Source organism: Bos taurus, chromosome 4, assembly GCF_002263795.3.
Source record: "Bos taurus isolate L1 Dominette 01449 registration number 42190680 breed Hereford chromosome 4, ARS-UCD2.0, whole genome shotgun sequence".
Classification (NCBI taxonomy): Eukaryota; Metazoa; Chordata; class Mammalia; order Artiodactyla; family Bovidae; genus Bos; species Bos taurus.
Window position 1 is genome coordinate 86732828 of NC_037331.1, and position 26646 is coordinate 86759473.

The 26646-nt window shown below is 37.8% G+C and overlaps 1 protein-coding gene across 11 annotated transcripts in view; it reads right to left on the minus strand.

The window, feature by feature from the left end:
- Positions 1-1638: 1638 nt before the first annotated feature.
- The window catches only part of CADPS2 (calcium dependent secretion activator 2), a 580156-nt gene continuing 555148 nt past the window's right edge, over positions 1639-26646 (minus strand). For all 11 annotated transcript variants that reach the window (XM_059885593.1, XM_005205640.5, XM_059885595.1 and 8 more), the window contains 2 exon segments: positions 8208-8312; positions 1639-2602 (listed from right to left, as the gene is read on the minus strand). In XM_059885593.1, the coding sequence (XP_059741576.1) occupies positions 2429-2602; positions 8208-8312 (279 nt within the window). In that variant the 3' untranslated portion in view covers positions 1639-2428.

Here is a 26646-nt window from a genome sequence, read left to right on the forward strand (position 1 = left end):
CCATGGAGACTGGAGTTGGGGAGGAAACTTTCAGAAATCTCCTGGGTGTAAAAGGTAAGAACACCCAAATTGGAGAGAAGCTACAAGAGGCCGACCAGCTAGTGACCAGCAAAGAAGGTGACATAGGTCAGGTCAGCAGTGAGACCCTCCTGGTCCCAACTAATTTATTTCCCCTACAACACATGCTTTCCCCTTTATTTCTGAATTCTATCAGCTAGATAGTCCTTGAATATATATATGGCTAAGAGAGTGGGGTCATCATTCATTTTAGGACAAAATGTACCAATTACTCTTAGATGTGCTGTTTCAAGGATTTGCTTCGTAGCTCAGTGGTAAAGAACCTGTCTGCCAATGCCAGAGACTTGGGTTTGATCCCTGGGTCGGGAAGATCCCCTGGAGTAGGAAATGGCAACCCACTCCAGTATTCTTGCCTGGGAAATCCCATGGACAGAGGAACCTGGTGGGCTATAGTCCACGGGGTCACAAAGAGTTGGACAAGGCTTAGCAACTGTGTGTGCTCAGTCATGTTCGACTCCTTGCAACCCTTAGGACTGTAACCCATCAGGGGCTGGTCCCGACCCAGGGATCGAATCCCCCTCTCTTGCTTCACAGGCAGATTGTTTACCAGACTTAGACACTAAACAACAAACAAGGTGTGTCAAAGAAACAGGCATTTGACATAAAGGAAAAGAAGTGTGAATAATTTCCAAGTAGAGAGCAATTTGAGCTGTGCAGAGCTACCTTGGGGAGGGTACCACTGGGAATTTGAGGGTAGCATGACTGGATAGTCGAGGACTTGAAAAAAGGATAGTATTGGCATGATGGTGGACAAGAAAGGAAAGGACAGCATTCCAAGACAGACTGCCTGTCAACGTAGAGTGGGTCTCTAATCCAGGAAAGGAGAAGAAATTTACTGTCCAGTTTACCTTGTATTATAGGGTCTCCTACCCCTCGGACCCAGCACTGAACGAATACAATATTTTACAGTATTTTAACTGTGGCCTAGTCTAGGTCAGGCACCAGAGTAAATGTGGAGAGCCAAGACGTTGTTCACTTCCAGTGCTTCAGAAATTATGTTTACACAACTTCAGGGGTACCTTCACTTATTCTGCATTAACTTACTTCATTTAAAAATTATTTATGGGGACTTCCCTGGTGGTACAGTGGTTAAGACTCTGTGCTTTCCACTGCAAGGAACGTAGCTTCGATCCCTGGTTGGGGAACTAAGATCCCACATGGATAACATGCAGCCCAAATAAATAAATAACAATTTAAAAAAATTTAGAAATTACTTATGAATGAATGCTGACATATTTTTGAAAAAAAAAATCAAAGATAAATAGTACTTCAAAATTATAGCCAGAAAATATTTTGGAGGAAGAAAAAAGTTAATTAAATGTCAATTGCTAGTTAACATTATTTGCATTTCTAGTATTACTCATTATTAACACTAATTGATAATGTTAACTAGTAATACATAATATATGAGTATGTAGTCAACATTACCTTTGCTATGGAAATGTGCTGTCATAGTAACTAGTTCTTTGAACAAGTGTGTGTCTACTAGGTGGAAAGCAGTGTTAATATCTCATACTCATTTGATTATAAATAAACAAAATAAAAACACAGAGCCAACTGTTGAGATGTTTGTAATACTGCTAACATTTTTTTACTGCATTTAATTTATACAATCCTAATAAATACAGAGGTGGTTAGGGCCAAGCAGACTTCCATTGCCTGCAAGCTGTTACACTGAGAAGTAGAACATGGTATGTTGAAGGCAGCACGTTTATTACCCACACTTTGAGATTTTTTTTAATACTTGAGAGAAGACATATTCAGAATGGAACAAGACACAAGTCCATTGGATAATCTAGTCTATATTTGGGTTTGGCAATCCTTTAAGCCCAGGAATACACCTGCAGACCAATTTGGAGTGCTAAGAGCCAAGGTTACACATCACAACAATGATAATTTGACTAGGAGACAAACCTTGCACATAAATGATAAACTGTCAAGTACACGCCATTTTAACAAGGGTACGTAAGATGGGACTGGCACAGTGATTAGAAGTGGCTTATTCTCACAATGTTTTATCATGAGAAATACATATCTCACTTCACAACACAGGACATGACTTTGATGTTATTACAGAAAACAAAGGTCAAATCTTCTTCAAAAAAAGATTCATGTTCCAATCACAGAGCCAGCCAAAGGTCATCATTTTAGATCAAGCTACACAAAAAAAAGGCTGTTTTTTTTTTAAAAAAATACTTGCATTTTCTCCTTTAACTCTAATTCCACATTGACTTTTTAAATGTAGCATGAAATACAAGCATTTATATTTGGTCCAAACAATCAGTGTAATTACAAGAACAAGTACAAAATAAAGTCAAGGTCCTCCTTCCTTCTGCAGAGCTGCGTGTCATCAGCCTTCTTCTTCTTCATCACTGTCTTTCATCGTGATGCCCTGAAGTCCTCCTCCTTCTGAAACAGAAGCTGTAGCCTCCTCTACCGTTAAACGTCTGTGTAGGGTGTCATAGGTCTTACTGTTCAGGGTGACTTCCAGCACACCCTGCAGTCGGAAGTCCCTATAGGTTTTCTGGATGAAGGAGAAAGAAACCACTTAGATCCCTTACAGATTATATGTATGGATGTATATGCATGCATATGTGCTAAGTTGCTTGAGTTGTGTCTGACTCTTTTCGACCCAATGGACCGTAGCCTGCCTGGCTCCTCTATCCATGGGATTCTCCAGGCAAGAATACTGGAGTGGGTTGCCCTGTCCTCCTCCAAAGATTTTCCTGACTCAGGGATTGAACCTGCGTCTCTTATGTCTCTTGCATTGGCAGACGGGTTCTTTACCACTAGCGCCACCTGGGAAGCCCCTGTGGATGTATATGTGTATGTCTAAATGTATATATACTCAGTTGGCATTTCAAAAATGATCTGGTACAATTCACTAATGGATTCAGATTGTAGTTGCCCATGCCAGTCATCCTATAGGTGTAGTTCCAGGGAGAAAATGAAATGAGAGACTTCTGATAATGCTATTCAAACTAGAATCACTCTGAGTAGATCAAAATGTTGTGACTGTCAGATGACAAATGAGCTTTTTTAACCAATATATTACTAACTGCACAACATTTACTATTTGAATAACCTGTAACAAAAGTAAAATGATAAATACTTATGTACATTTTCAATCTGAAGGAATTCTTAGTTTTTCAACTGAGGATTCAAAAATGCATTTTATAAACTGCATTAGGTTTTGGGTGTTTGTGGAGGGAAGAGGATTAATCCTATTATCACTAAAATAAGTCTGCATTTTTAGCATTTGTGAATTATAAAGTTTATTTATATGTATACTGGGTAAAACTCTGTGAGCACCTAAATGTCCCTATGAATTTTGCCCTTCTGAAATTGCCTTGGAATGTGAAGTGCTAAATTCCAGCATTAAGCTTCCTTTGGTTGGCTAATGAAAGACATATTTACACTTTTGTGAAACAGTAAATTATTTGGTGTATTATGTGTCAAACATAGAACAAATACCATTTTATTGTTTATACAGTGCTTCTTAACAACAGAAATAACTACCCCAACTCTGATTTCTGTGGCTCTTAAGATATGTAAACTATAGAATTTTCCTCATTTTATTTTTCCCCTTAAGTGAGACTTTCTTCACATGTGACTTTTTTATGACTAAACAAAGCTGGCATTTTATTATTGATTTTTAAAGTTGTAGTCAGTTGAATGGGGGATTCTACAGAAACACTTCCAAGGCCACTAAAATGCTGCTGCTGCTAAGTCACTTCAGTCGTGTTCGACTCTGTGCGACCCCATAGACAGCAGCCCACCAGGCTTCCCTGTCCCTGGGATTGTCCAGGCAAGAATACTGGAGTGGGTTGCCATTTCCTTCTCCAATGCATGAAAGTGAAAAGTGAAAGTGAAGTCACTCAGTCGTGTCCGACTCTGTGCGACTCCATGGACTGCCGCCTACCAGGCTCCTCCGTCCATGGGATTCTCCAGGCAAGAGTACTGGAGTGGGGTGCCATTGCCTTCTCCATTAAAATGCTAAATATCTTTAAAGTTTTTTTTTCTGTCCTATGTTAGATTTAGAATACTAAACAGCCAGGTTTCAATGGATTGTCCCAGAGTATCAGTACATATCCATGTGCCAGTTTTTTGTTCTAAATGATTGCTAAAAGTCACTTTTTTGGAGGTTGCAGTTAGTAGAAGAAAAAAGTCAAAGAAGAAGAAGGAATGTTGTACTTTCTGGCCCAATGTAACAACTCCAATAGCTGAAACATTATAGGTTGCCTGATTTCACTCAACACAATTAGAAGGAAAATATAATATTCAGACAGTTGAGCTGAAGGTGCTTATTCACTTGAGGGCGGAAGTGCTGATGGATGGCATCTTAAGCCCCTGCATATACACACCTGGTCTATGAACTTCGGGGAAGGAGCAGAACCATTACCAGGTAGTGGGGTCATTGGTATTTTCACAGTTTATCTTCTTGTCATCTAGGATTTGATTTATGCCCTATGGTATCATTCACATTTCAGAAGTGATATTCTCTTGTCATAAATAAAATGCATATTTGAAAAGTCTACCACATGTCCAAAAAATAAACTGAACTGTGAGGAACACGGACTGTATCTGAGGTCAGCATCTCAACAGCAAAAAGAGTTTAGTGTTTTTCTTTAGATGACCAAAATGATTCTAATTTGATTTTAATATTTTATATTAAGACACATAAAACCTACCATCCTCATTGTCTCTTTCTAAACCATTCTGTGCCACTAGGGAAGCCCTCTAAACCATTAAACCTTATTATTACTATTGTGATATTTCACACCAAAATTTATGTAATTTGCTCCAGAACCCACAAAGTAACTCTGTTAGGTCAATTTTGTCTAGAAAATCTGGTAACTAGTTTACATGGTATTGCTACATAAGAGATTTGTGTTCAAGCCTCTAACAACGGTCTAACAGGTTAAAAATATATCAAGCATACAAAATATTCATCTACAGATAAAGCATCTGAAATAAGGTATTATTGTTCCACTGACAATTATATACTGAGTTTGTGAGTCCTACTTTCTTATTTTATTGGAATGGCTTTCTTTACATTTACTCTAATTATCAATAAGTTGGCTAGGACAGAGCTATAGTGTGGATTTGCCATATTAAAGGCTTTGTAGTTTGTATAAAATTGGATTCTGCTTCCTTATTTTATTAGGAAGTGATAAGCCATTAGGGGAACTGCAGGGCAGGAACCCTTGCAATCTCTCTCTTTCTCTCTTTTTAGAATTCATAAAATGTTATTGACACGTAGAGATCCTCTGTGGCTGCCAAGAAGGTCTGCTTGGCTCTTACTTAAGACAAGTGCCTGCCGCGGGGTGCTGCTCACTTGTTGTCTTTTCTCCTGGTAAAAGAGGCAGCTCATTTATGTTAACTGCTTCAAAATGTCAAATGGCCTCTAGGGAGATCAGCAATCCATCAGCCATTTTATTTGAGGATTCTATTTTACCCTTCCCCAAATAAATCATTCTGATATTACAACTTTGTTAATTTCTTAGTCCTACATCTTCTGTGAAAATTTTATTGCAATTTGTTTTTTCCTAGTGAGCAACACGAATGAACCAATGGCTGTCTAGGTGTCTTTGTGGGACAGTTGGTTATCATATACATTTTGATGGCATCTGGGTCTCCATGGGCACAGAAGAATGACAATGCTTGTGAGAACCAGGTTTCTAGGGTCTAGTAGCTGGGCTCTGAGTAGAATGTACTACTCTGCTGTAACAGGCAGGTCCAGTCTATGTGATGTGGATGGAAGGACAGCCTACTCAGAGCCTACACACCTCTGTACATGTGCTATTTAATAGCTGTGTAAATTCACTGGAAAATGAACATTATAACTATATAGGCTCCAAAGAGTGATGAATCTATGTATGAAATTGGCTAGTGTCTGCTTATATTCAAAGTAGAAAAAAAATAACTAGAATACTAAATTAATTCATCCTAATTTTTATTGTAAAGATAATCACTTTTAATTATTAAATAAAACACTAGGACTTGATTAAATGCATCAGCCCAAGAAAGTATTGACTGAGTTTGGGGGCCTGCTTGTGAAAAATAATACCCAGAAAGTCAAACATATATACATGAAATTTTAATCTCATATTTGTCAGTCTTGATTGCTGGTAGCCATAATGAACACTATATTAAAATAAGATTAAAAAACAAGATAGATTGACTTAGAATAAAATGGAAATGTCACCCTATAATTAACAAAATTATTAATCATTTTTCCTGCTAACTATGTGAATGACTAGTGGACATTAGAATAGGATTGACTTTGAAAGAAAAAATGATGGGTTAATAAAACATGCAGATTCTTATTCTAAAAACAAGAGCTTACCTACCTATCTAGTATCAGTTACCTGAGTTTGTAATTTCTGACATCCTGAATACAGTAGATATTAGCTTGAAAATATGGCTGATCCTAAGGGATATTAGCTGATCCTAAGCTAATCCTAATATTAGTCACATTATTGACTGCAGTCTTAACATGTACGTATATTTACAACATAAACACAGATTATTCTGATTCTCTTTTATGAAAAACAAACTTCATTTGAAAGCTCTCCAAGTCACGTTTGTAGAAACAAGGAAGAAATCATAGAGGAGCTAAAGCAAATATGAACATATTTGTGGTGCGTTTTCAGGTTTTTTATAAAATAAATAACACCTGGTAAAAAGTGTTCTAGATCAAAGGTAGTTTGTTGATTGAAACGGAATGTGTTTAGTGTATAAAACTTACTGGATGGCTACAATTTTACTTGCTGTTTATGACTAATCATGATTGCTATCACTGTGACATCATAGGTCTGGTTCTGTTCTAGCAGATTTGCCAATTTCTGACTTTAGAACTTTCGTCTTGGTGGGTACTTTAATCTATGATAACTTCTGTGTCTATGGTACAAAAGAATCTGCAATCTAATGAGATTGCAGGAACCAAGAGAATGGTGGAAAATATTTTAATATGAATAAAACTTTTAACAATGTGATACAATGGTTCTTCTCAAAGTTTATCATCTATCAGAATCCTCTGGAGGGCTTGTTCATGTGCAGATGGCCAGGCACCGCTCTCAGACACTCTGATTCAGTTGATCTGGGGTGGAGCCCAAGAATTTGCATGTCTAAGTTCTCAGGTGATGCTGGTAATGTTATATCAGGAATGACACTGTCAGAACCACTGCCTAGATGTGTGTATGTACATATACACATACGAATATACATACATATGTATATGTGTGCATAAAGATACATGCAAATATACAGGCACACACACATATATATAAATATATGAGAGTGAAGTGAAAGTGCTAGCCGTTCAGCTGTGCCTGACTCTCTGCGACCCCAAGGATTATAGCCCAGAACCGCTGATTTGCAATAGCTTAGAGTTGTTTTTGGCCAAAATGTAGAATTTGTCTCAATTTTAAGAAAAAGTTATATCTGTTGTATATTCTGCATTTCTACTAGAATTTATAAGGTGTGAAAAATCATGTGAGTTTTAAAGGTGTGAATAAGATATTATCTTAAAGTCCCTCCTAAGTATACTCTTGAAAAGCATAAGTCAAGACAGCCTTGGTGAACCGAGATTACATCCGTTGGTGGTTATGGATGGTCCCCAATACTCACACTGATCATCTCTCACATATTGGGGTATGCTTCCAAAAGAATTCAGGCAGTGCCAATGTTTTACTTTCATATCAGGATATAACAAAAATAATGGAGATTCTCCTTGTCCTAGGGGCAAATATAATTAAAAATCCTTCTAATGATGTATTAATAAATGTGAAGGAAATGTATGAGGAAAAAACACTGCTGTACCTAAGATAATTAATACAAAATTATTATGGACTTACTACATTTAGGTAAATATGGTAGGGGCTTTATGTATATTATCTTAAAATGTGATTCCTTTATGGTAACAAAATACTTTTTACTAGTGGAAACACGATTTTGTAGTCTCACTGAAAATGGAATAAGCAGCAGTGCATCATTGCCAACAGTGATATTTTTAAAGTACTTACATCCACTCGGTTCTATTAAATATGATTTTCTTATATGTCAATATCTTGCCATTATTCTTTATAGCTTGGTGGGCAATTCACATCTCAACACATTTTGTTTACCTTCACGATCTTGATGAGTGTCTTCAGTTGGTAAATATGAAGCTGAAGGTCTAATCTATCAGCCAGCCACACACAGATGACTTTCATGGAGCTGCTGTACCATTGCTTCAAAGAAGGATGGGGGCAGAAGGCAGGAGAACAAAACAAGAAAACAACCTCTGCAGTACTTATTTAACAGATTCGGTAATGAGGGGGTAATGAAACACTCCAAAATGACCACAGATCAGCACTTGAAGTCAATAATGCTATAATTTTCTGTTAACAGAATTGTATGTTTTGCTAGAAAATCTGCTAAGTTGACCCAGGCTATTCTTTATATGAATTAACATTACAGTCTTTCAGCTGCAACATATTCATGGGAAACAGTATTTTTGCATTTGCAGCCTAGCAGCCTGCTTTGTAATTTATAGGTAACAATGGGTACTAAATACATAATATGGGAGTGAATGGACTGCCAAGCAGCAGGAAAAAAAATGGGTAAATTATTTTCAAAGGGAAATTTCCCATTAATCTCTAGGTTATGTAAAAATCAGTAGATGTCATAATGCATGTAGGCAATACCTAGAAACAGCATTTTAAAGGAGGGATAGCAAAAAACATCTACAGTTTACAAAAAACATTACTAACCTCTAATCCCCCAAAACACCTTTATCTATAACTGGTTGTTAAGGATTTGCCAAGATGGCTTAAAACCACCTAAAATAAAGATTTCAGATCTTAGAAAGGAATGTTATCAGGATGGAATTCTTGTGTCTTATAAGAATTACAAAAACACATGTCAGTTGACCAAATTATAAAAGAAAACAATCTGTTTCATTTTGCAAGTGTTTTCGGAGGGTTCATGTTTTCTGTTTATGAAAACTCTCTTGGGAAAACTGAAATTCTCCTCTAATGTACTTTCTTGCTCCTATATCATGTCTGTGAGTATTGTCAAAGAAGAAATTTTGTTTCCATTTTCAAGAAAAGGCAATCTGCCATTAGTGATGGCATTTTAAGGGAATTGGTACTCATATGCCAGAGCTAGGTTTAGGTAATACTGTAAGAAAATAATGCTATTCATCCAGATAAGTGCGAGAAATATCAATGGCCACGGAGCATTTAGGAAGTGACGAAAGAGTCTTTGAGAGAGAAGGGATTTTGTGCCTTGCTTGAATATACAAAAACAGTGACACCACAGATCACACATGCGTGTGCATATGTTAGGTATTCAAACAGAAAAATTCTTCATATTTCTTCCACAATAAAGCAGTAAATTCAAATTTCTAAAAGAAATCTCAAGTGATGTAAGTCTGAAATTCACCTGGACTTGTATTTTATAACATGTTCTAACAAAATTTAGTGTAAGGAATGGTCGTTTAAGCCCAATGTAAAAATGAATTGGTTTAAGATTTCATCAGACTTATTTCTTATAATTGGTAGATATACTGGACACACATGCATAAAATGAGATGAGCTATTTGAAAATGAATAACTGGTCTATTGAATACTGTGATATCAAATGGATGAATGACCATTCCAGTTTTTAAACTGTGAGATGGGCTAAGGTTTTTTTAAAAACTGTTATTCATGTACCCAATTTTGCTTTTTCCTAATGATTACTTTCCTAACTTTCAGAACGTGTAAAGGTATCAGATACAAGTTTTATAAAACAAGATAATCCTAAATTCTTAAAAAACAAACTAATAAATTTAGTACTTCAGCTGACATATTAAATCTTAATAGATTAGTATCTGATATTTAAATCCTCTACTTTCTTATTTTAAATGATAGCCTCAACTTCTTGAGTTCTATTTTAATGCAAGCAAGCACTCAGAGGTATTGGTGATGTTGAATATGAGTATACTGTAGTAACGTAACACTCTTACCTCGACTCCACTCTCCAAGTAACTTGAAAGCTAAAATGTAGCCGTAATGGTTATGACTCTTAAATTATAGCGCTTCTTCAAGGGGTAATTTAGTTGGGGGACAAAATATGATATATTGTACTAAGTTTATAACATACGCAATAATCTGGGTGTCAGACTGTAAAGTTACTATATATGTGGTAAGTTGTATGAATTTGAGATAAATGAAAATACTTTCTTAAAATTACTCCTTATGCATCTTATGTTCTTAAAAAATCCACAGATAATTTAAAATTAATGTAACTTCATTTTTCTATTACATGTAAATGATACTTATGATTAAGTGATAATTGAAGGGACATCTAATATAACACAGAAACTTATTATTAATATACCTTCTGTAACACAATGCCAAAATTGTAATTTTAAAGAAGAATAATTTGGAAATCAAATATCTAAAGTTAACTATAAAATCAGAGAAAAAGAATTAATGTTAATAAAATGCTTAAGCCACTTTATCATCATCTTGCTTTAAAGGCAAACAAATTATTCTACAAGGAACATTCTATAAGGGAAATTATTTCATCCACTAATCATGCATAATTTTAATTCCTAAGTCAAAGCATTTTGAAGAACTTCAGCGAAAGCAAGCAAATGAAGAGAAATAAGCAGCTTAGCTTGGAGTTTATGGTGTTATGAAGACTAAGCTCTAACAAACCAAAAAAAACCTCACTGGGACTGCTTCTTTTTTTTTTTTTTTTTTTGCTTCTTTCTTGTATATGGTGAAACACACCCCCCTCCCGCCAAAAAAATGTCAGTAGCATTTCCCTATTTCTTGAGCTCGAATAGAAATGTTCTTCTTTTGGGTGGAGGATGATAGGTCCCATTTTTTTTTTCCATTTTGAGAAAAAATTCAAAGGTAAGTTAGCTTCATTCCCCTCACCCACCCACCCGCTCTACTGAAGCAAACCAATCCCCCAAAACAAAGAAAAAAATATTTGAAAGGGGTGAATGTGCAGTGAAGTATGACTGTTAGAAAATGTGCTTTCAGTTTGGAAAAGTTAATTTTATAAAGCAACTTGGTTGACTATTCACTTTTCCTTTCAGGGGATGACAACGAAGGGGCGCTGGAGCCTGCACTCAAGTCATGGGTATGGCATTACTGCTTTATTCTCTGCTTGGTCTACTTAAGAATAAAGCAGTAAGTGTATATTCTGCACTATTTTTTTCCCCCTCCATCAATCCATGCCAGCAGCCTACCACTTTAACAAAAAATATGTGTTTTTTTTTTTCTTTTTGTGGTTCATTCAACTCCTGTAAGGGCATGCATTACTCACTTCATTTTCTTGAGATATCTCTTTTAAAGCAAAAATAAAAGGAAAGGAAAGGCTAGGGTTGACTCTGTGAGACCCCTGTATTTATTCACACTTATTGTGCATGACTGTAGACTGGTAAATCATATTAGCGGCCCGTCTCCCCATCAAGCTGCTACTTGCTTTCCAGCCCTGGGAAGGTTCAACAAATCAACAGGAGCACGGAAAACAGAACATCAGTCTAATCTAGTGTTTAAGGTGAAGTTTTCAAACCCAATCTAAGAAGATCTTTAGAGCAAGCAACAAGCTGAAGGGCTCAGAAGGTGGTATTGACAATGAAAGAGTGTTGAAATATTGAGAAGCGCAGCACTTGTGCATTTTTAATAACAAGAGGGTCAACAAGGACACAGCTCCCTTAGTGCCAGGAGTTGCCACTGACTATGGAAATTGCCACACCAGGGCTATAAACGCTTGCAGTTCATCAGCTTTCTTAAACAGTTCATCAGCTTTCTTAAACACCCTGAACCCCCTCAGTGGACCTTTAGTCTTGAATTAACAAACCACAGCAATGAAAGAGGGTGCATTCTGAATGGCTGGCATTGATCCCCAACTGTGTCAGCACTGCTACAGGCCCTGAAAAACTCTCTCCATTGTCAATAGAAATTGACAAACCTCGTCTCCTAAATAGTGCAGCTGAGCCGGGCGGGATCCACGCAGCTGTAAAGGGCGCTGCTCTTGGGGCCGGGGAGCACTAACAATGGAACAAGCATGAGCTCTTTGTCAGTCCCAGACTCGGCAATTTTCTAACAAGGATTAAAGTTGTTTCTCGGCAGTGCTGGTTGAAAAGAGATTTAGCAACACACCGTGCTTTCTTCATGCAAGTTAAAGAGAAGTAGTTAAGGAATTTCATTATTCCCTTGACTAGTGGAAATACAAAACAAATATATTAAATATGCGCGGCTCCCTTTTCTGCCTAATTTATAACATTTGGAGGCAAGAGGATTCAATGCAATATAACACTTCTTGCTTGGAAATAAGCACTCTACCTTTATTTTGGAAGTTTTATATATTTTTCTTTTTAAGAAAATCCAGCCGCTTGCCACCTGGAATGAGGTCTCAATACATACTAATGCACAATGTCTTCAGACCCTCTGGGGCTGATATTCCTAAATCTGAATCACAGGACCCCATAGGGTACATGTATTACGGCGGCTTCGAGCAAATCATTTGTCATAATGCGGCTTCTGATGATGATGGCTGGGTAAAAATAAGTGCTTTGCTGGGGAACAAATCTGTGATCTATTTTCTGCTTAAGTGTTTAGCTTTTTTATTGATTATTAATTGGTACAACTAGTTGATATATTTTCATTCTTCTCCAGCTAGTCTCGTCTCAATAGGTGAACAACAGAGAAAAAAAAAAACAAAACCCCACAACCAATACTTTTTAGTGCCCCCAGATATGGAATGGCTAAATTTCCACAGTATGTATGTATTTCTTCATTTATTTCAAGAGAAGCTGTCTGTTTTTATCAGAGTCAAGTCACTGTGTTGAAATGAAATACCATCTAGAAAATCTCATCTGAGGAAGTATGTACCTCTTAAATGTTAAGATGAATTGAATAAAAGAACAAATAACAGTTTTGAAAAGGTGAAGGTTTTGAAAAAATCTGATAAATATAAAGCATCCTTTAAGATCATGTTGTGGCTTTAGAGGGCTACAAAATATTTAGAAAAGTGAATACCTTACAGTTCACCACTACATTAAAAAGTAAATATAAATGCTTCTTTATACATGGAGTGCTCCTTTGGTCCACAGTACATCTGTTTGACATAATTAAATTTGTAGTCACTCACTTCTCATTTCTTAACACTAAAATGTACTTTTGGTGTAATAATTCCATCCTTCCCCCCTCTAGTCAAGGCATCCCCCAGAAACAATTACATTTGGCTCCACAAAACAGATCCTCAAAGCACAAGCATTTTGAAAGTTCTAAAGTGTGGATTTTTTGTTGGTTTGGAATAGGATTAAGGGCTCTATTTAAGGAAAACTGAAACCAGTCTATTAGGTTTAGAATATAGGAAGTGTTCAACCCAATCTACATCTATCAACCAGCTGAACCCAGAGGCATGCAGGAGGACTTAGCCACTGAGGGCTGGTCGTGAACACACCAGAGAATGACATTATCAACCCAGAAGCTTCGGGGGCTGAGTATGTGGAAGCCCTGTGAGGCTACCATTCACCTGACTGAGCCTCTTGCTTTCTGTAGGCCTCGGTTTTCTCATCTGGGTTATGAAGGGCAGCTGAGATGAATCTAGCTTTACAATAAGATTCTTATACTCTCCAGAAATACTTTGAGATTAGATTTAACTATCAAAGGAAAGGGCGTGATTAGAAACCATGCAGCTTGTGATTCTCCTAAAAATGAATGGAAGGGAAAAGCCAAATTGTCTTTTTTTTAAATGCTGGTTAAATATAGCTTTGTTGATCCAAATATGCAAGTCTAGAATTATAGATGTTTCTGTTAGATGTTATTTTGTTTTAAACTTATTCATTTTGGCCTTTTAATGAAGAATAGATATTCTACAAAAATGAAACAATAAAGTATAAAGAAGAATAAATGGAATTTATTAAGAACTCTGAAGCATTACTATGATTTTATATTAATAATGCTACCTATAATATTTTATATAATATATAATAATAATCTGACTATAAAAGTATCCGTTTTTTTTTTTTTAAATGCCTCCATGGGAAGTTCAAGTGCATCAGTTCAATTTTCATTTGATTCTTATACGAGAATCAAATATATGAGATGGTTCTTATTTTCATTTTGCATGGAAACTGAACTCACAGAGGTAGAAAACTGAGTTTAGGTTAAGTAATTTACTTATTTAAGTTTATATAAGTGGCAGGGTTAAGATTCATCTTATATCTATGCTTCAAAGTCTGTGCTCATGACTACCAGGTTATTCCATTTCCTTCTATGAAACAGTCTGTTTCATCAATGAAGTCTCTGATTTTTTCAGAACAGTTTGGTATTTGTAGCAGACAACTAAGAAAATAGCTCTATCATACCTGGTGCTCCCTCATGGTTATGATGCAGGATTATGAAATAATATAGGAGAAGCTTATTGTTCCAGAGAAGTCCATCACATTTTCTTACAAGTTAATGTAATCTACATTACCAAAGGTATTTGTACACCTGACAATGTAATTACACAATATAATAAATTTTTTGAAGAACCAGACTCTGTTAGGATAACTAACCAACTGGCTCTTGTGCTATGCATTTCCCACATGTTTTCTTCTTAAGTGCCATATACTCGAATGCTTTTAAAGTGCCATATACTCTAAAACTTAGGAATACTGAGAAAATCTTTTTTCACTGCAACAAAACAATGTGGAAAGAAGATCCTAGTTCATTCATGAAGGGATTCAATCTATATGTACAGTTTTCTTATTTTTTAAATACAGAACATAGAAGAACTTGACTCATGCTTTTTCCCCCTTCCGTGTTCAATAAACTCACATTTAGGGCAATTTTCATTTTTTAGTTCGATGAAAGTGAAAGTGAAGTCACTCAGTCGTGCCCGACTCTTTGCGACCCCGTGGACTATAGCCTACCAGGCTCCTCTGTCCATGGGATTCTCCAGGCAAGAATACTAGAGTGGGTTGCCATTTCCTTCTCCAGGGGATCTTTCCGACCCAGGGATCGAACCCAGATCTCCCACTTTGCAGGCAGACGCTTTAACCTCTGAGCCACCAGGGAAGCTCTATGAGCTTCTCTTAGTTCTATGAGGAAGACTGCAAAGCAGAGTTCACGAACACTATGGTGTCTGTTAAGAAGGAGAAAGTGTAAGAAGTGCAAACATGGGAGGTTTGGCATATAGTTGGTTCCTAATAAATGCTTGTTGAATGATGAAACATTTTTCCTACTCTTGAAGTTCAGTACTTTCTTCCATTCTTTTTTAAAATGCATGAATGTAATAACTAAGATGCTTCCAGATGCATTCAACCCTCTTCAATCATAAAACAGGGTAAGTTATATAATAGGGTAAGTTCCAGAAACTGGGGGTTGCACAAGCTTTTTTCCACTCACCTCTATTTTATTAACTCCAAATTTCCTTTCTCCCAAAATATCCTGAAAGTAATATTACTTAACTAGCCTATCTATCCTCACACTACACAAAGAGCATTAAAATCAATACTATTCTTCATTATTTGTTATCATCAAGCAGGCAAGTGCCTTTGTAAATTTATTCTGCGGTTCTCTTCCTGGTGCTAAAACGGCCAGGGATTACAAAGTGAAAATTTCAGATCATCAGTTGTTTCCCTCTCCCCTACTTAATGACAAATGATGGAATGCATACTGGTTGGGCTAATCTTTTGACTAATCAATGGTTTGGCTGAACACAGTGGTCAACCCAGTTTTAAGGGTATGTGTACTAGTTTGGGATGCAGACATACACTGTGAATGATTTATTTGAGGATAAGACCTGTTCATTTGGTTCAGTGACTCATTTTGAGTACTATATATAAAAGTTTGGTCAATATTGCATTTAAATCAATAATGTAGGATCTGGATAAAAATAAATTAGACTCCTGCAATTTCTATTGAATGGTACAAGTTTGAGATAAAACCTCAGTCTGAGAATTAACAGTTAGCCAGTCTTTTTGCTTCAGTTTCCTTATAAAAAATAGGGAAAAAGTATTCCAAAGGTCCTCTTCCAGAGTGTTGTAGGGACTGAAATAAACAGTTATCCCTGTGTCTCTGACTCATGGTACACTCTCACAGGAAATGAGTGATCTGCTGCTCTGGTAGATACTGGGTTTCTCTATACCTACAAGTTTTGGGTAAGTCAATCCCTCTCTTGGGACTTTTATCCCCACGTACATTTCATTGGCCAGATTCATGACATTGACGACTCCGTTCAACCATCATTTCTCCTATGAAGCCAACACTCTCTCTTACCAGGCAGAATTAGAAGCTCCCGTATTTTCTGCCTTTAAATCTCTGTACATGTGTCTGTAGAAATACTGCATAATGTGCTCTATATCTGCCTCAACAGGATGTGAGTATCTATAAGGCAGAAACCGAGTCTTTTTATTAATATCTCTAGCCCTTAGCAGGATGTCCAGCACATAACATGTGTTACATATTTTTTGAGGGACTGAATGCTTCTAAAATATTTGGAGATATAAACTGTTACACATATAATAGTGGCAGGGCAGCTTTTCAATAGACAAAGGATAATATCAGAGCCAGAGGAACTGTTGACTTGAATGAAACATTTCATTAATAGCAAAATAATTTAATGAATGCTAAAGTTGCAGGCATCACCAAAAAGTAAACAACTGCAATTGGCTAATGAAATTTAACACACGACTAAAACAGAACTGAAAATGTGACAGTCTAATTTCATTGTAGGTGATGAACTAAGTACAGGAGAAAGTACTGTAAACTAATGAACCCCCCATGCCTAGGTACATATGAGAGTATCCACATATAGGAAATAACACTTCACTGGAAGGACTGATGCTGAAGCTCCAATAATTTGGCCACCTGATATGAAGAGCCAACTCACTGGAAAAGACCCTGCTGCTGGGAACTTTGAAGGCAGGAGGAGAAGGAGATGAAAGAGGATGAGATGGTTGGATGGCATCACTGACTCAATGGACATGAGTTTGAGAAAACTCCAGGAGATAGTGAAGGACAGGGAAGTCTGGAGTGCTGCAATTCATGGGATCGCAGTCAGACACAACTTAGCAACTGAAAGCCAACAACACAACATATACATTCTTACACACAAGGATATGATAACATTATATGTGCTCAGAGGTTGATGTGCTCAGCTCCAGACTTGTTTTTCAGAGTCTGTCATGCATGCAGCGGACCACCTTTCTGGCATATGCTCAGGGGTATTAGTAGCTGTTCATGGCGGGTACCAGAGGCCGTGGGGCTACCTAGTGTGGCACTGCCAGTGCTGCCTCGTGAGTTTTCACCACTAAAGGACATGTCCTGGGGCCTTTAGTGCTTGCTGGTCTTGTGAGAGTGTATAAAAAAGGCAGAGAACCGCCATGCTGTGGCACTGTGACTCAGACTTGAGTCTGAGTGAACATGAAGAGCCCTCCTGGGAGGTGGCATAAGCCTGGGTTTTCAGCAGAGAACCTCTGAAGGGTAGGGAGGGAGAGCGTGCCCTTGTTGCACCGTCATGGCATTGGATATTGTAAGCACTAGAGCTAGGCACAACTGTTGAATCAGCTCTACATCCTGGCAGGTTTCCAATCATCCACTTGCAACAGAGAGAAATAAAAACAAGTTAAAGATATCACTATCTCCTATTTGAAAGCTTTCTAAATTTTAATTCTCCACGGTATACTATTTGAAAAAACAACAACAACGTCTATTCAGTAGATGAAAATGTGAAACATTTTAATGTACAAGTTAACTTTTTCAAAAGACCCATTTGACCATAAGAATGTAAGTTCCCTTATTAGAGCAGGAACTTGGTCTATCTTACCTAACATTGTATTCTCAGCCTCTAGCAGCACTATGTGGCTTCGAGAAAGTAAATACTAGTTGTAATTTGAATCCTACCGAGTCATTGTGACAGAGATACTCAACGATGTGGGACAAAACCAATGCCTAACCTTTTTTATTTTTTTGGCTGTGGAGCACGTGGGATCTTGTTAATAGTTCCCTAACCAAGGATTGAACCTATGCCATCTGCATTGCAAGTGTGGAGTCTTAACCATGGGCCACCAGGGAAGTCTCTGTGCTTAACCTTCCAGTCTCAATATTTACCACCATTTCTTATACATCCTAATTGAAAGACCAATTGGATTTGTTTTCTAGATCTTATGCACCCAAAACATGAAATGAACAATTTGACATTAATAAACATATATTTTATGTGTATAATATAGGCAGTAACTAAGGAGAAAGGAAAGGAAAATGAAGTCGCTCAGTTATGTCTGACTCTTGGCGATCCCATGGACTGTAAGCTACCAGGCTCCTCTGTTCATGGGATTTTCCAGGCAAGAGTACTGGAGTGGGTTGCCATTTCCTTCTCCAGGGGATCTTCCCGACTCATGGATTGAACCCAGGTCTCCCACGTTGCAGGCAGACACTTTACCATATGAGCCATCAGGAAAGCCAGAACTAAGGAGAAAGTCAACAAGGAATGTGGGGAGAATATGGAGCCAAATTTATGAGGATCAGTAGAGCAAAAGTATGGGAAAATTTTCCATGAGAATGTATAAATAGGAATGTGTATAGCCACATTCAAATACTACATCCTATTCCTGGCAAATAGAAGGGGAAACAATAGAAAGTAACAGACTTTATTTTGTTGGGCTCCAAAATCACTGCAGATGATGATTGTAGCCATGAAATTAAAAGACACTTGCTCCTTGGGAGAAAAGCTTTGACAAACATAGACAGCGTATTAAAAAGCAGAGATATCACTTTGCTGACAAAGGCCTGTCTAGTTAAAGCTATGGTTTCTTCAGTAGTCACGTATGGATGTGAGAGTTGGACCATAAAGAAGGCTGAGAGCCAAAGAACTGATGCTTTTGAACTGTGTGTTGAAGACTCTTGAGAGTCCCCTGGATTGCAAGGAGATCAAACCAGTCACTTCTAAAGGAAATCAGTCCTAAATATTCATTGGAAGGACTGATGCTGAAGCTGAAGCTCCAATACTTTGGCCACCTGATGAGAAGAACTGACTCATCTGAAAAGACCCTGCTACTGGGAAAGGTTGAAGGCAAGAGGAGAAGGGGGTGGCAGAAGATGCAATGGTTGGATGGCATCACCGACTTGATGGACATGAGTTTGAGTAAGCTTCTGGGAGACGGTGAAGGACAGGGAAGCCTGGCATGCTGCAGTCCATGGGGTCGCAAAGAGTCAGACAAGACTTAGTGACTGAACCACAATAACAAATTCCTGACTCTAAAAGCCTAAGCGTGACACAGAGCATTTTGAGAAGCTTCAAAGGACAGCCCCCCAAAAGATTAAAGGGCTAGAAAAGGGGCCTATGATGAAAAGTTGAGCAAATAGGGATTATTTATCCTGGAGTAGACAAGGATGACAGGTGTCTTACTAACAGTCTTCATATATAGGAAGGATTATTCCCTAGAGATGCTGGCTACCTGTTTTTTGTTCTCCACTGAGAAGAAAAGGGGAAATGGGCTTAAAAAACAGCATGAAGAATTTAGGTGAGGTAAGGATTAGAACTTGCTTTATTTCAAATAAAACATTTTGCCTATTTTAAGAGAGTGAAATTTAGATGGTGTCTAACTTAGGGCTGGGCTGAGATCAAGAAATTGAGGGCTCTTGAGTTTAGGTAAGTACCTGTGAAAATTGTTTATAGAGTTTCCTTTCAATGAGTTTAACAAACACCCTGTTTTGCCACAATGATGTTGGTTTACTACCACAGCTGCTTCTTGACACAGACTTTGTTTTTAGTTGGACTTAGTCAACGGTGGCATTTTGGCTGCCACTTCTGTGCTCACTTGTGAATGGCACCAACCATGTAGATGAGGCTGCAGGGGAGGCTTGCAGAGGACGTGTTTGATGGAGGAGGAGATCAAAAAACCACCACAGAAAATGGCTTTAAAGCCATGTGTCATTTGCTTATGAAGTCGGGTTTGAAGAGAAGGAGAATGGTAGCCACCATTTCTATGAAAACATCACACTGGCCAACTGATGGCGATGGCTGGTCTCAGGGGAGCCCTGGGTAGTTTCATTAATAGGTCACTGGGAGCCAGCTGCAGTGCAAGTATGCAAAGCCACCGAGGAAAAGCCAGGCTCTGTGTAGAGAAGCAAGAGTTTCCAGACCATCATCCATGTGAAAGCAGCAAGCAATCAATACTAAATAACTTTTGAACTGCTCAACATGTTGCTTGTAATTATTTCAACTATCTTTGATAAAATCAGGAGGGGGAATATTCTGATTTCTTCCATGACTATTAAGTTACTGTCACTGGCTTGGGTGAATGAAAGTAAATACACATTTATGCATTTGATGTTTAGAAAAATTTCTTGAGGAAAATGCAAGTTTTGACATCTTCGATTCATCAGAGAGAGTTTTACCATGGTGAAGTGATTTTAAGTGATCAACCCCAATTTTTTTTTCCTCCTATTCAAGCAAAAACCTCAGATCAGTTCACAAGTGAGATTTTTTTTTTTTAAATTCTGAGCACAATTAAAGGTGAGTTAAGGCTCTGGTGGAAATCTAAAGAGCATCAGCAAAATCTGAGCACTGCTCAGCTTTTGAATTGCTTTTCTACTTTTCAGTTCTTTTAAATGGTTTTCTATGGCAGGAACATTTTTCTTAATTAGTCACAGCTAATTAGTGTTCTGGCATAGACAAGTAATCAGAAATGTCAGAGCTGCAAGGCTACATCTCCCTAATCCTTTGATAATAATTTAGCCTCCTGGGAGGGCCCCAAGCTGCGGTAAGTAGTGACTGACAATAAGGCAAAATTAGGTGGGCAGCAGACCATTAGGATAGAAAAATAAAAAGCACTACCCGATCCTGCTGAGCACCATCAGGCAACTAACTGCACTGCCAGATGAGGTGCCTGTTTAAGCCTGTGTTGTTAATTAGCCTGATTCTACCAGACCTGCCACATATGTCCAGGTGCCTCATGCAAAGATGTGTATTTCTGGGCATGTGCCAAATGACAATTGTGTCTCGTGATCACATTTCAAGAATCTAAGGGAGAAGTCCACATATTTCTTGAAGATTCTTTTGAATTATCAAAGAAATATGATCAACCAGCTACAATACATTTTTTTTCTGATGGAGTTTCTTTTAGGCAATTAGGCGTGCTTAGCTCAGGTTTCTTAGGTCTTCATTCACCAACAGCTTAGATTCAAATGAGGGCCTTTGGTCATGAGGAGCCGCGTCTGGACTTGCCAAAGTTATTCTGGCGCACACTGTACATCTAAAGTAGAGTCTTTCATAAATTCTTATACTTACAAATGATAACTCAATATTAAAATAAAGATGATTAACTAAAATGAATGAGACAGCTGTAATTTGAGAGCAGAGGTTTTGAAGAGAAATAAACTTGGCGGGGGGGAAGCAGGTAAGGAGCAAGGTTTGTATGCCATTTACTAAAGCAGACGTGACCATATACAGAACAAGTGTTGACTACAACTGTCTTAGAAGAGGTCAAACAACTTCTATGTGAGTACAAATACTGTGGATAAAATAAAGTGGGAACAAATACATATAATTACATTAAAAAACACCCCCTGGAAAACAGTATATTAAAGCTGCTAAATAAGAAATTGTTAAAATGTAGGAGAGGCGACATGCCAGTCCTATGAACATGGATAAGAAACAGTCAAGCTTCTGATCTACTTTTAGTGCACAAGGTGACCCCAGGGTACATGACATAACAGTGGGTAGAAATAAATGATCTTAGTCTCAAGTACATCACTGAGCTTACATCCATCTTTTCTAGTGATGGAAAAGCAAAATAATGGTTAGGACATGAGAGTGATAGCAATATTTGATTTTGATTGTTGATAGGAAAATCATGGATGGGTCCAAGTTAATGTTTTATATTTGACTTCTTTTTACATAGAGACAACATTGAAGAGAAAATACTCTGTAATCAGAATCTATACTGATTTAGTGGTTCCCAGCCTTTTTGGCACCAGGGACTGGTTTCGTGGAAGACAATTTTTCTATGGACTAGGGAGGGGGGTACAGTTTTGGAATGATTCAAGAAGATTACATTTATTGTACCCTGTATTTCCATTATTATCACATCAGCTCCACCTCAGATCAGCAGGCACTAGATCCCTGAGGTTGGGGACCCTTGGATATAACAACTTGTTTGTCAATTGAAAGTGAAATAACATTGAAAAGAGGAAAACTGTTATTTTAAAATCGACAGTCATATATGAGCAAATGTATCTATCATATTATGGAATTATAAGAAATGCAAGAAGGCAAAGAAGCCCTCTGGGTCTTACTGGGTTCCAGCTTTTGTTTATAATGAGGCTGATTACACATACGAAGAAATTCATCCAAGGAATATGACTGAAAAAGTAGATGGTCAGTTCTAATATATTCTACTGTCTATTAATAGCAGCCATTCTTACTCTTGTTTTGTGGATTTCAAGTATTTCTGGCAAACCAATGAAACAAATTTAATTTTTAAATAAGAATAGTAGCATCAATCTTACTGAGGATGAATAAATTCTTGAATCAAAAAGATTGGGCACGGGTGTGAAACACAGAACTCTAAAACTCTGAGTCCAGAGTTTTTTTATTTGGGAGTCCAGAGATAAATAAGAGGTAGAAGTGCAAAATTAGTTTTATTTTGAAAAGCATATTCACTTGCAAGAGTTTCATTTTTTTCCCCCCTTTCCATATCTTAAAATGGCCATGAAACTCTTTTTTTGTTTTTTGGAGTCCAGAGATAAACAAGAGGTAGAAGTGCAAAATTAGTTTTATTTTGAAAAGCATATTCACTTGCAAGAGTTTCATTTTTTCCCCTTCTTACCATATCTTAAAATGGCCATGAAACTCACTGACATTTTTGAAGTCAGTTTTACTTAAAATGCTTAGAGTTTCTTTACCAAAAAGAATCCTTTTCAAGGAAAGTCCTGAAAATTAATCCTTTACAAAGCACTATGTGGATGAATATCACTGATTAACTATCATTTAAAGGATTACTTTTAACTTTAGAAGACATCACAACACAATTAAAAAAAAAATCTCGTTGAGATGAAACTCCTCAACAATTAAATATTTAATCAGTTTATAACACAAGAGAATGCTTAATCTGCATGATTTACCAATTAAAGACTGCACCCTGATGTGTCTTCAGCAACATGAGCGCTAAAACAAAATTGTCTCAGAGGGTCTCAAGATGGGCACTGCTTTGTAAAGGCACAAACGTTTAGAGAGTTAGGTGGGTTCAGTGTCTCTCCCAGACAACGGGATGCACTTCTGTTGACCTCTACTAGCCTCAGCATTTGGGATATTCTTGGACATTATAAGTGACCACAGAGGGTACTCTTGTGACAATTACTGTGAGCAGCAGTTTTGATTTCTGAAACATCATGACTTTTCAACCCAGAGACTCAAAGCTCTCTGGGAAAGTGTCCAGCCTCTCTGCTGACCCATGGGTACCTGGGGCAAGCTCTGTGTTTCCTGAAACCTGACAGTGTGAGAAGAAACCTCATAGGAGGCATTAAAAATGGGACTTGTGCTGCATGCTCAGTTGTATCTGACTCTCTGCAACCCTATGGACTATAGCCTGCCAGGCTCCTCCATCCATGGGATTTTAAAGGCAAGAATTCTGGAGTGGGTTGCCATTCCCTTCTCCAAAAAAAGAAAAGCATTGCCACGGTTTTACATTGGGATCAGACAAGTTGTAAATGGCTTTGATTTGCTAGCATTTTTTAAACAGCTACTGACAATGATGTTTTATAAGTTGGGATAAGAGAGATTACCTCTAAAGCAGAACTTCTTCTGGTAAATCCATATTCTCTTCTGCTAGAGAACTTCCTTTAAATTTCACTGACTCAGATAAGACACAGTTTTTTAATGTGTCTTAAGGTAAATTTCACATGTGAGATTTTTTTTTCCCATTGGCTAAATTCAAAATACAATGATAATCACTAAGTTTAATTATTTTCTTTTTCAAAAGTATAGTCAAAGCTATGGTTTTTTTCCAGTAGTCATGTATGGATGTCATTGGAAAAGATCCTGATTCGGGGAAAGATTGAAGGCATAAGAAGAAAGGGGTGGCAGAGGATAAGATGGTTAGACAGCATCTTGACTCATTGGACATAAATCTGAGCAAATTCCAGGAGACAGCAAAGGACAGGGAAGCCTGGCATGCTGCAGTACACGGGGTCACAGAGTTGGACATGACTTAGTGACCAACAAACAAAATAGTTGCTATGTAATATTATATTAAGGCTTCCCAGGTGGCACTAGTCACAAAGAACTCTCCTGCCAATGGAGGAGACATAAGAGATGTGGGTTCAGTGCTTGGGTTGGGAAGATCCCTTGGAGGAGAACATGGCAATCCACTCTAGTATCCTTGCCTAGAGAATCCCATTGACAGAGTAGCCTGGCAGGCTGTACACCACAGGGTCGCAAAGAGTCAGACAGGACTGAAGCAACTTAACACACACAATATTGTATATTACAGGTGTACATGCAGTAACTTACAATTTTTAAAGGTTATACTACATTCGGGGAAGCCCGGCTGCTGCTGTCTATGGGGTCACCAAGAGTCAGACATAACTTAACGACTGAACAACAACAGTTGCTATAAAATACTGGCTTTATTTCCCATGTTGTACAATATAAGCTACAAGAATATATTGTGCAATTCCGGGAATATTATATTCACATATAGATTTCAGTATGTGTATCACTTGACAAGCAAAGACAGCCTCCGTTTAAGATATTCTGGTCATTCTGAAAGACTTAACATGAATACAGAATATATGGGTTCCAACTATTTTTCTACCTGTAGGACTCAGAACCATGGTGGTAGCTGTATAGAATATCAAATGGCATTCCTTATGTAGAATCTCTTTTCTACTCATCTACTGTAACTGCTACTGCTTCTTGCTTTCACCTGGCCATCACAAAAACACCTTAGAACTGTCTGCTACTCTGGGGTGCAAGACTTGGCATGCAAACAACCCAGTAACTTTTGTTGCCACTGCTGAAATTAAAACTATTTAAAATCTGGAGGGGGTTTCAGAAACCATCTGGAGTTCTAGATCAACTTCTTTGGTTTACATGTGCTATCTATACTGAGTTTCAGCCAGGTGACAGAACTTCTTGAAGTGCACTTATCCAGTCAATGGCAGAACTATGGCTAGAACTCAGGTTTCTAGATTCCTGGTCCAGTCCTCTTCCTCCAAACACTGTTTTATCATTTCAAATTCTGTAAATCTGAAGCTGTTGTTCAGTCACTCAGTCATGTCTGACTCTTTGCGCCCCATGGACTGTAGCACTCCAGGCTTCCCCGTCCTTCACCATCTCCCAGAGCTTGCTCAAACTCATGTCCACTGAGTTGGAAGTATGGTAGGCATAAGATGGACTTTGAAACTAGAGTGACACAATTTCAAAGTCTGATTTAGTATGTAACAAGTCTTTTATCATCTCTGGATGAGACATTTCTTAACCTGAAAATAAGGCTAAAATGGGGGTGACAGCATCTACCCACATGGCTTCCCAGGTGGCACCAGTGGTTAAAGAACTCACTTGCAATGCAGGGGACAAAGGAGACACAGGTTCAATCCCTGGGTTGGGAAGATCCCATGGAGAAGGAAATGGCAACCCACTCCAGTATTCTTGTCAGAAGAATTCCATGGACAGAGGAGCCTGGTGGGCTACAGTCCATAGGGTCACAAAGAGTAGAACATGACTGAAGTGACTTGGCATGCATGCAAGCATCTACCTAGGTTAGAGATGATACAGGTCAAGAACCTAGCACCTTTCCTGGTACATGGAGGTGCCCTAGGAATAGCAGTGATGACAGGTAAGGCCACAGGTATAATTTTGACACTTTGAAAAAATCAGGAATGTATTGGGTTGGCCAAAAAGTTTGTTCGGCTTTAAGTAACAATAAAAGTCATATTTTTTCATTTTCACGATGAATTTTACTGAACAATGTATTCACTAACTGAACAAAATTTTGGCCAATCTAATATCTTAGTCAAACCCAGTACCTTCTGTTAAATATGGTATCTGCCATCATTTACTGAACATTTTTCTGAAGTTATTTCTGTTTAAAACAGAAAGTGTTTTATAAGTTTAACTTATGGAGCAAAGCAGAATGTCTTGATATCTGTTCTGATATTAATCATGATCTTCAAATGATACTTTAGTTTTAATATTTCAAGATTTGACCTAAAAGTCTAAGATTATCCTATTTACGGCCTTTTAGATAATATATATTTTAGTCACTTCCCTCTTTCACACATTGAAGAAACCAAAAAACTTCCATAGAAGCTAAAACAATAATCACAGCAATGTAGGATGCTCAGAAAGAAGGGTGATGGCGTATGGCTGTGTGGGCTGCTCACGGACAATGATGGAGGTACAGTTCCCCTTCATGGTACAGCCCCAAAACAATGGACACAAATCTAGGGCAGCGCCCATCTTTTTGGACCTTAGTCAGTGGTACAACTATTTAAACAGAACCCTAAGGTATTTAGTCAGAAACATTAGGAACTATTATCGGGCTTCCCAGGTGGCGCCAGTGGTAAAGAACCTGTCAGCCAA